The 10,096-nt window shown below is 35.4% G+C and overlaps 1 protein-coding gene across 4 annotated transcripts in view; it reads right to left on the reverse strand.

The window, feature by feature from the left end:
• Window positions 1-226: 226 nt before the first annotated feature.
• Window positions 227-10,096, reverse strand: part of LOC108677485 (protein jagunal) — an 11,047-nt gene continuing 1,177 nt past the window's right edge. The window contains exons 1-6 of one of the 4 annotated variants that reach the window (XM_018165706.2): window positions 7,576-7,904; window positions 6,666-6,698; window positions 5,748-5,889; window positions 4,488-4,580; window positions 3,851-3,973; window positions 227-3,100 (exon numbers count right to left, since the gene is read on the reverse strand). In XM_018165706.2, the coding sequence (XP_018021195.1) occupies window positions 2,972-3,100; window positions 3,851-3,973; window positions 4,488-4,580; window positions 5,748-5,889; window positions 6,666-6,698; window positions 7,576-7,667 (612 nt within the window). In that variant the 5' untranslated portion in view covers window positions 7,668-7,904 and the 3' untranslated portion in view covers window positions 227-2,971. Of the gene's footprint in view, window positions 3,101-3,850; window positions 3,974-4,487; window positions 4,581-5,747; window positions 5,890-6,665; window positions 6,699-7,575; window positions 7,905-10,096 lie in introns of those variants that run through there. The other 3 variants (XM_018165707.2, XM_018165708.2, XM_018165709.2) reach the window with 3 other exon arrangements.

The raw sequence follows: 10,096 nt of genomic DNA on the forward strand, positions 1-10,096 counted from the left end.
AGTAAATGGAAACTGAACTGTTGAACAACGCAAGGCGAATGTCGCCTTGCAGTCATAACTTATCTAACTCGAACCTCTCGTCTACAGTGTCATAAAACCGTTGAGTGTCTTTTACAGTTCCAACTTTGTGTATGTATTGTACCTGGCCTTTACTTCGTTGAAAATAAATCCTAAGTGAATTCTGTTCAAATTCCTTACGCCACTGATACACGAGGAAATGGTAAGATAATTGACAAACATTTATTGCTGCAGAGACGAATGAATAGGTGACAATTTACTTTGCAATACACCGACCAAGATTTGATGAATAAGACAACCGGGTATGCACATGGTCTCACATGAAGTCATAAATCAATCAAATTACGGTTGGCAAAACCCTAATCCGTTAGACGCTTCCACTATCGTAGCTGGTGCAAGCCCAGGAAATACCCTGGCTCAAGGTGCTTATGCATGGGGGCGAATAGTCGCGTCGACTCGTATATTGTGATGATTAACATCTTCATAGGCGACTAGCTGGTGCATTGCACCCAAAGCTCCTCAGGTTCTTTTGAGCCAGGCAAGTAAGCCCAGTACCGCCGTAGTGTGCAGTGTGCACTACTGCGTCGCTCTCGCATGCTTCCACCATGCACACTCCTCTCTCTACAACTCCCAACGTCGCACTGGCGCGGGCGGACAGTACTGTAAACACTCACGTGTATAGGATCTCAGCCGGCAAAACAGGGAATTTGAGTAGTCGACTTGATAAATCGACGCCACTACGCGCCCCGTGTTAAGCACATTAAGGCTATTATCATTCGCCTAATCCTGGCCAATAGCATTAGGGACGGTTAAATGAAGGGTTGGTAAGTATTGGACGTAAGTGAGAATTAAATGTACTAGTTGAGACGAAGACCATAAAAGGCGGCCAAAAAGTTGAACTCTGCATTCACACCGTTAAGATTAAAAAAAAAAAAAAATGTACATAGTACAGACGTAGAATTTAAACATTTCATCGGGACAAGAGAAAATTACAAAAACATGAACGAGTTAGTGCAATAGTCACTTTGGCAAAAAGGAGCATAACCTGACTATAAGTTCAATATAAATTATTTTATCATCAATTAATCGAAGCAAGCTTAACCTAGCCTCTAAATCAGATACAGTTTTCAACTAGCTATCTACCTAATAAAAATTTGGCCACAACATTTATTATACCTTCGGTAGAAAGAATGAGCAACAATGTTTCTGTAAGGATAGAGAGAAATAGTTATAAATTCTGAACTATTAGACATGAAACTACAACACCACAATAAGGTAGCGGCTACAACAATAAAAGACTTCATGAAGGGTAAAAAACATCATCTCCATCGACACATCCATTAAAATTTGAAAGACACTAAGTGATTAATAATAATAACGAGTAGAGATAAATAGTAGACGAAAAACAACATTCCAGATCCAAGAAACTGCCGCTATGAAATAACGATTTGCGCAGCTCACATGTACATGAATATACTGCATAACAAGTGCAAAATTTTAAACTATTACTATAGAAAAAAAAGAATTCGTAGCTGCATAAAGACACGGAGAAGTATTCATATTCAATTTATCATACTTGTACCTAAATAAATTCCTATAACGGTTATAATGGACACAGTGACCAAGCTCTTCATGAAAGTAAACTAAATAATAACAAGAGTATTTCAGCACGTGAGAATGAGCAAATAGAACGACTTTAAATCATCTAAACGACATCTTTTCTAAATGACAAACATTCCCGTAAGTCGACAGCCCTTTAGCTGTGCATAACCAGAACAGCAACTTACCCCTTGTCGCCAATTCTAAAAATAAAACTCTGCCAAAGATAATTCTACTAATTTATTTCAAAGCCACATAGAGCCTCATCATAGACCACTTTTGGGACGGACTTCAAAAGAAAGAAATATTGAGAAGTAAAAATAAACTGAAAACTATTTCCATTCAATGTGATTTGTTACATGCACTAAAAGGGGCATATAGATGAGGTAAATTCAACAGAAATAATAAAGTTATCATACATGCACTTGATGTCAAAGCTAACGAGCCTTCTCAAACTCTTAAGTCATTACGTATGGACTGCACCTAAAAATGAACAGTGAAAATAATTATCTGAGAATTAACAATCGGCATCATAATAAATTCTAAGAATAAAAGCAAATCACGGCACTCAAGACATGAGTGTGTCTGTGGCAGTAACGTAGCTGTCTTATGGACTCGGACAAACAAAAAAAAAAAACAGACATCAAAACTATATCTAACACAAGCCACAGATAAAAATATCCGCGTTGATTAAACCAACAAACATCTCATAACAACATGTTGCGAATCACGAACACCACTATTAAGGATGAGAAGGCATTGAGGTACCGTAAAACATCCAATGAAGGAAAGACTTTGAAACAATATTGAAATGGTGGAAAAGGATTTCATTTACAGCAAATTTAGGCTCGCATTGCAAGACGCTATCATATCCGGATTTGTTGATTCTGCACATAATTTAACACCGAATCCGACGTCAACAAGACATAAATATAAACAAGAAAAGGAGCAACTACGGTGTGTTTCATAACATAGTAAAAATTTTCCTATAACCACATTACTGGTGACGACCGGTTGCGTGAATAACGATTGAAAAAGCACGGCATCAGAAACGATGATTTTATCTCCTGAAAACAAAGACCAAATATTTCAGTAGAAAACCAGTACCTACTACCAGTTATCTTGACATTACAAAACGTGCCTTCTGGGGCTCAATTAGGAAATCTCGTGTTTACAGGATCAACCCCAGTTTTTCTTATACTAACCATCATTTAAATTGACATCTGATAAAAATCAGATAACATAATACGAATGCCGTTGGTAGCAAGCAAGATCTTTCCAAAATGTGAGTCTGAAATTTTCCACCTGATATCAATGTATATTGTATGTGAATAATTATTAGTTTGTCCACAGATCACTGTTGTTTTTTGGTGCTTCTATCTTTCCAAACTACGATGAGTCTCCAAGCGAAAAGAAGCGTGAAGACGTGCACCTGCATGGCCAGCAGCAGGAATATGTACCAGAGTCCAGACACGGGGTATCCCTGCAAAATAACGAGTTACTTCAACCTCATCCGTCAGTTTACGATAATTGCCTTGGTTATGACATGTCAATTTGATGATTAACTTGTGATTTATTGATGTTACTAATGAATGATAAGAGCCAGCAGCAGGAATATGTATCAGAGTCCAGGCACGGGGTATCCCTGTAAAATAACGAGTTACTTCAACCTCATCTGTTAGGTGCATCCCTTGGTAGTTAGTTCAAGGACTGGTGATTAATTTTGTTACTTATGAATCGTAAGAAAAGTCTTCAAATATTTTTTTTACCAAATTTGATTAAGTAGGTTGGGTTAGGGTGAAAGAAATATGTTATTTTTTTATATACGTATTTAAATGAAACATTGGCATGGGAAGCTGAGGAAAACACTATTTCTTAAGAAAACAGATTGACATTCGAGCTAGATTGGGAGTACACCCCCCTGAGGATTGTATAAATGGAAAGTAATAAATCTTACTGAATACTATACACCTGAATGCCACATAAGTCGCCACTCAGCAAATACTGTACTTGCTTCGCCATTTGTCACTGTTAAAAATCATACATGTAATACTGGTCAGAACTACAAGTTGTAGGGTTTCAAAAGAGTTACGCTTGAGAGATGAGATTCAGTTTGTACAAAAAATAGATCGTTTCTAGTGAAGCTTAGGTGAATCGGCGACGTTATTGGCAGGAAGGTACACATTATTTGTCCTCAGAAAAAGCTCCAGTTATTTTTCTGAGTGCCACTCACCTGCCACATGGCCACTTTATCGACGTCATCTGCAGTGCAGAATGTCCAAAATTCGGAGAAATTTATCATTGTTGCCAGAAGCACAGGAACCGTCGACAGAAGATTGATCAACACAAAATAGACCTAAAGAAGCAATGTGTCAGAAAATGCATTGTACACCATCGTTAAAGTTAAATGATACTAAAAAAAATCATGCTAAAGGATATTGTGTAAAAAGCATGCAAGTTTTGAAAATATTTCTCATCAAAAAATTTAGAATAATCAGGAGAGATAATTACATTAATCAAAACATACGATTCTACTTTTCAATTGTTCATAATAAATTTATGAACATATATCAATAATATCATGCTTGAAAATAAAATTTAATGATCAAGCCTTCTTGAATCATGGTAGGTCAATAGTTGACATGGCTAAATATTCACATTCAGTACATGAATGACTAAAAATTCCCAGCAGATTTTAGTGTAAAAATTCTTTCGCTCCAATCAATAGAAAAAATAAACTAAGAAAACCTAGGTTGTATATTGACATGTAATTAACATTTTCAAAGAAGCATTCAATAAGATACCCATGAACTTTGACACTTTTTGACTAATATTACGTTATGCTCAAAGTTAAAGATGTGACAATGCACCTGCAATAAGATGCTCCTGTTTTTCTTGATGGCAGAGAGTCCAAGGAAGCTTGCTATGGAGCCCAGAAGCCAAATGTACTCCCATTTGTGCGGCTGAAATAAACAAAACAAATTAGTGGGAAATAAATTAAGGTAAAACAGGCACACAAAAGATGATTAATTGGCAAATCATAGCTACATAATACTAACGGTACTTATCATACATTTAAAAAAGTAGCTAGATATGCCTAGCTTTGTGAGAAAATACATGCCTAGCTGGAACATATATCCCATATAAAAAATAAAATATATAATTCAAGACTTTTTAGGAAATATTATTGCAATAAATTATACGCATTTCAATGTGGTGAAAATGATACATTATGAACACTAACATTATAAAAATTTTCAATCAAATATCTCACACTAAGTTTGTATCTATATTAGTGATCCGTAAACCTCCATTTCATATAGTCTGTTTCTTTGAATTTGATTGCTCTGAATTGATTACTTATAGACAGGGAAATGGTGAAAAAGGATTACATTTACAGCAAATTTAGGCTCGCATTGCAAGACGCTATCATATCCGGATTTGTTGAATCTGCACATAATTTAACACTTAATCCGACGTCAACAAGACAAATATAAACAAGAAAAGGAGTAACTACGGTGTGATTAGTTGACTGTAATAATGTACTGTCAACTGATATTCCAGAAACTGCCAATTTAGGCAGAGGTACCTACTGTACCAAAATATAATGTAGGTGTAATCAAGTTTTAGAATATAAATCAATCAAAGCAATTAAACAATTTATTAATTTTTTAACAATTTCGATGTACTTTGAAAAGATTTTTTAATCATCAAGGTCACTAAAAGATATCAGATAAGAATTGCCTGACTCAAAATCAGTGCATATCTTGTCACCTACGTATTACCATCCACCTTATAGCAGCACATGGTCATATCTAGCACTAGCAGCATGCATAATAAGCCCACAGCCCCACATGTCAGTTGGGTTATACAATTCTTTCTACAGGACAGAACATTCAGAGCCAGAAGCAAAGGGTATTATTTTTTATAAAATATTCAGGGATCAATGCTTTTGGGTTGAGAGCACAATGCTGAAAAATTTAAGAAATTTTCAGAGTGGAAATTTCAGCCCAGACTGATTTTTACATCATTTTTATTCTCTGACAGCTTCTTGAGCAAGGCTAACATTAGTAAGAGAGTATAAATTACTTTTTTCACACTGGATGAATTAAATTGGAGATGCCACTCACCACAGGAACTTCCAGTTCTTCAATTTCCAATATAAAGATGTCTAGCCTGTCAAAGATGTCGGGCATGAGCTTGGTGAGCATCAGCAGAGCAAGCAGCAGGTGGCAGAAGATGCATTTTCTCAAGCGGCTCTTGTTCAAGACGCTAGAGAAATCGAGGAGAAACAGAAGCTGTAGATTAAATTATTCATCAGTATTTTTAAAGTGATTTTTGTTAAAATATTCAGCTCTGTATCATTTTAGATGCAATAATTATCATATAAATGAAAGCTTGAAAAAAATGATCATTTGTATATAAAAATTTTGCATTACAAGAGTAATGTGGAAAATTTGAAAGGCTAATCTGTAGAAACAAATAAGTACCTAATATAAAATGAGTGGAATGTTTCAAAAGTTTAGTATCATGACCATAAAAATGAACACACATGTGTTGGATTATAGAAACTAGTAAGAAATTATCATGAAATTCAATTTAACCTGGAGTTTCTCTTGCAAATCAACACCAATCATAACATACCAGTTTGACAGCTTGAGAACATTTGCACTCGTTAGAAATCACACAAAATATACATGAAAATGACAGAAATCTATTGTTAAATTGATGCCCAGGTTACAGCTAATTTGACTAGTCAGATGGTCCAGACTTATTTTGCAGTGTTGCAAAATATACATATAAACAAGCTAGAATGACTTGCCTACTAGAAACATTTATTGAATTCATCCACACTGGGACAGGAACATACTAAGATCAAAAGCATAACACAGGTTATGATTAGTATGGAACAAACCACACAAATGGCCATTGGTTCAAATTAGTAAAGAACCAAGGAGACCAATAACTGTGAGTTCTAAGCACAAATATTTGAATGAAAGGGTCAAAACTAAAATTTTAGAAAAAAACACCAGTGATATTTGACTCACTGAGGGCTTACAGGCTTCTTCAAAGTCCATTCACTGAAAAAGTAACATTCATGTTGAATTCGAAAGTTTCATGACATTATTTTAGGTATCAAATGGATGTGTCTTCTAGAGTTACACACATCTTTAAATTCAGTTCACCAGTATTATTAGGTATATATAAGGTATGTATTGATCCTAAACAATCAAAGAGAGTCTCAAGTGAACAATTTACAATTAAATGGTTTGATATATTTATTTAAAATTGTCAACAAAATATGAACACTAGATACATATGAATAAAAGTAATTTGCTGACAAAACAATGCAGTATTTTGGCTATAAAAACAATTCGAGTTGATCATCGCCACAAACTATCGGTTAAATTTAAGCTATGAAGTGTATTTGGGTTAAGAAATTAGCTGTGTGGAGCATCATAAAGTTTCATTTAATTTTGTCCATTAAATCCCACATTTCCTAACATGGCTGAATAAATCAATCTATTACTACATAACTGCAATGCAATTGCAAGTACTGTATACTGCAAGCAATGACTATGGCACTTGTTATTCGTGAATGCTCAATTCAACAAATTATGTAAATTCAAACTGTACACCTGGCTATGTAAATCTATCAAATAATAATTGCAGATAACTACCTATCTGAGAATAATAAGTTGACTAACATTATTGACTTAAAATAAACTTCACAGTGTATTTATGATAGATGTGAGGTGGTATATTTTTGTACATATTACTTCTACTCAAATTTACTTCAACACACAACCATATTGCAGTGATACTGGCATTATTGGCTATTACTGTAGCAATTTGTAGCTCAAGTTGCTAACTCAAACATGAAAATATCAAAATGATTTGGTATCAGTTATCAGTGGGTTGAAGCAAGATAATTTCAGAAATATAATGAGAGCTTACCTTGGATTCATGTCAACATGAGAATATTTAACTTGCGTTTTTTCTAAATAAAAGAGTGCCTCCATGGAGCTTGTTAAGTCAAAGTTTGCCATGATTAAAACTGAGAATGAAACAAAAGAATTGCAAACAAATTCAACTCTATACCAACTAGACTCCAAAAAGTTCAAGTGGGTGTGGTAATTGGCTTTTAAAGGAGCATAATTAGGATTAAATCAAGGTTAAAAACTTCACTTGAAACACCAAGTTTATCCCAGTTGCCTGGTTGACCAGGCAACTGGGATAGATAAATAACCTGTCAAGCTGGGTTACACTACTACATCAGGAAAAAATTGTAGCACCAGATCAACTAACATTTCCTTCATTTATTTCTCCTGAAGTGCAGTTTTGACATTGAGAATAGATGCTTTCCATACAAGCAATATTTGAATTGCCTTATATCCAATTTTAATATTAAAAGTTTACAATTATGCTACGAGTTTCCAAATTTATTTAAAATATGTCACTTTGGAGTAGCAAAGTACCAGTAATATTATTAAGGGGAGAGTCTTGGTCCCAGAAAAACTTTTTCATTTAGGGACGGATCACTTTGAAACTTGGTACACATATGTAAAACAGAAATCTAAGATTTTTTTGTCTGAATGAAATTTTCGGAAAAAATTAAGGAAAACATGAAATTCTTAGAAAACGGCAAAAAAGGGGGTACTGTAGAAAACTATCTACTCTGAGGAATTCTAAGCTACAACATCGAAACGCATATCATATTATGCGTAAGAACCATATCTATCAATTCATCTTAGCTTATTTCAAAATTAAAATATTTGTGGGTGGGAGCATTTTTTTAAAAAATTTGAAAAATTTTTGAAATATTTTCAAATCTATAATGAAATTAAAAAAAAAACTAAGCCCAATCTCTAGATCTTTTATTTGCGAATCGAATGGTATATCTCTCATTGCTGTAGCTTCAAAACTGTAGGAGATACATTTCCAGAGACAATAAGTGTCAATGTTCAGTAGAGCCCGACTAAATCCTGGGCACCTTGAAATCAGCATTCAAGGTTGCAAGGATGCAAGACAAGATGATACTGCATACTGGAGCTTAGTTTCTGTCAAAGATGGTGTAAACAATGGCGCGCAAACACTCAAACAGGACTACAGAAGGGTTACTGGAGCGGAACGTGTGAAGACTAGCTATTTAAGCTGCACTGCGGCAATTATTCCCTAACTTAAATGTTAAAGAACTCCACCACCCCTTGCCCTTTTGCAAACATTTCCAGTGACAATAAGTGTCAATGTTCAGTAGAGCCTGACTAAATCCTGGGCACCTCAAAATTGGCATTCAAGGTTGCAAGGATGCAAGACAAGACAATACTGCATACATGAGCTCAGTTTCTGTCAAGGATGGTGTGAACACTGGCGCACAAATCCTCCCACACAATTGCAGAAGGGTTACTGAAGTGGAATGTGTGAAGACTAGTTATTTAAGCTGCACTGCAGCAATTATTCCCTATCTTAAATGTTAAAGAACTCCACCACCCCTTGCCCTTTTGCAACCCGTCATATACGCATAAATCAATATACAGAGATGGTTTTGGTACTATTGGATAGGTCAGGATGTCAGCTTTAAGTTGAGACTAAAAACCAGAAAAGCCAAAATAGTCCAGGGTGCAAAGGGCTCAAGCAGTGTTGCCAAGATATGGTTTTTTAGCCCAAAGCATCAACAGGCATTTTCAAGATCCATTGCTGGGTAATTTTTAATATGATGGTGCTGCAAGCAACTTTGATAGTATATCCTTCACTATCCACGCATTGCAAGACTTACACACAATGCAACTGATTTCAGGACAAGCTTCACTGCATCATGATCCTTCCGGCATACCAGAAACCTTACTGTGTGCACTTGCGGTCTTTCAGATTTCCAGTAATTTTGAAGTTATTTCTCATATGCACTAATTTCAATCCAAATGTGTCAGCAAGATCATCAGAAGGCATAAATTTTGCTGCTGACGCATCGTCAAAGATCTTACGATATTCACCCAATTTCTGCACAGTGGAAAATTGTCAATTTTGGACCCAGACACTCCCCCTAAGTAGAAAAGTCTAATCTTATCTTAGCCTTGACTTCCCTATTGACTTGTTGCTAAAATACAGGTTACATAATGTTACATATTTCCAAAGATTATTCAACATTTCAAATATTTTCTCACTTTCTATACTTTGGGCAGAGCCAAAACCACGGCTAATGCTGATAATATTGCCAGAGCACTCAAGTTCAAGTGCAACCTACCCTTGATCTACGTGGTGCCAGTTTTGATTAGCATGACTTTTTTTTCACAATGCATCATTTTCCCGCCTCTAGCCAGAGGTGTTACGTTCGTGCTTATTAGATCTTATGTTGTGCTTCTGTTATGACTTTTGGAAAAATTCGCCAAATGTTGTTACTTTATGAATTTCAGCCAATAATTCTTTAAATAAGGTCCCGTTCAGTAGGCACTCATGCTGACTACGTCTCTTATACACATCT

Source organism: Hyalella azteca, unplaced genomic scaffold (genome assembly GCF_000764305.2).
Source record: "Hyalella azteca isolate HAZT.00-mixed unplaced genomic scaffold, Hazt_2.0.2 contig13134, whole genome shotgun sequence".
Lineage (NCBI taxonomy): Eukaryota > Metazoa > Arthropoda > Malacostraca > Amphipoda > Hyalellidae > Hyalella > Hyalella azteca.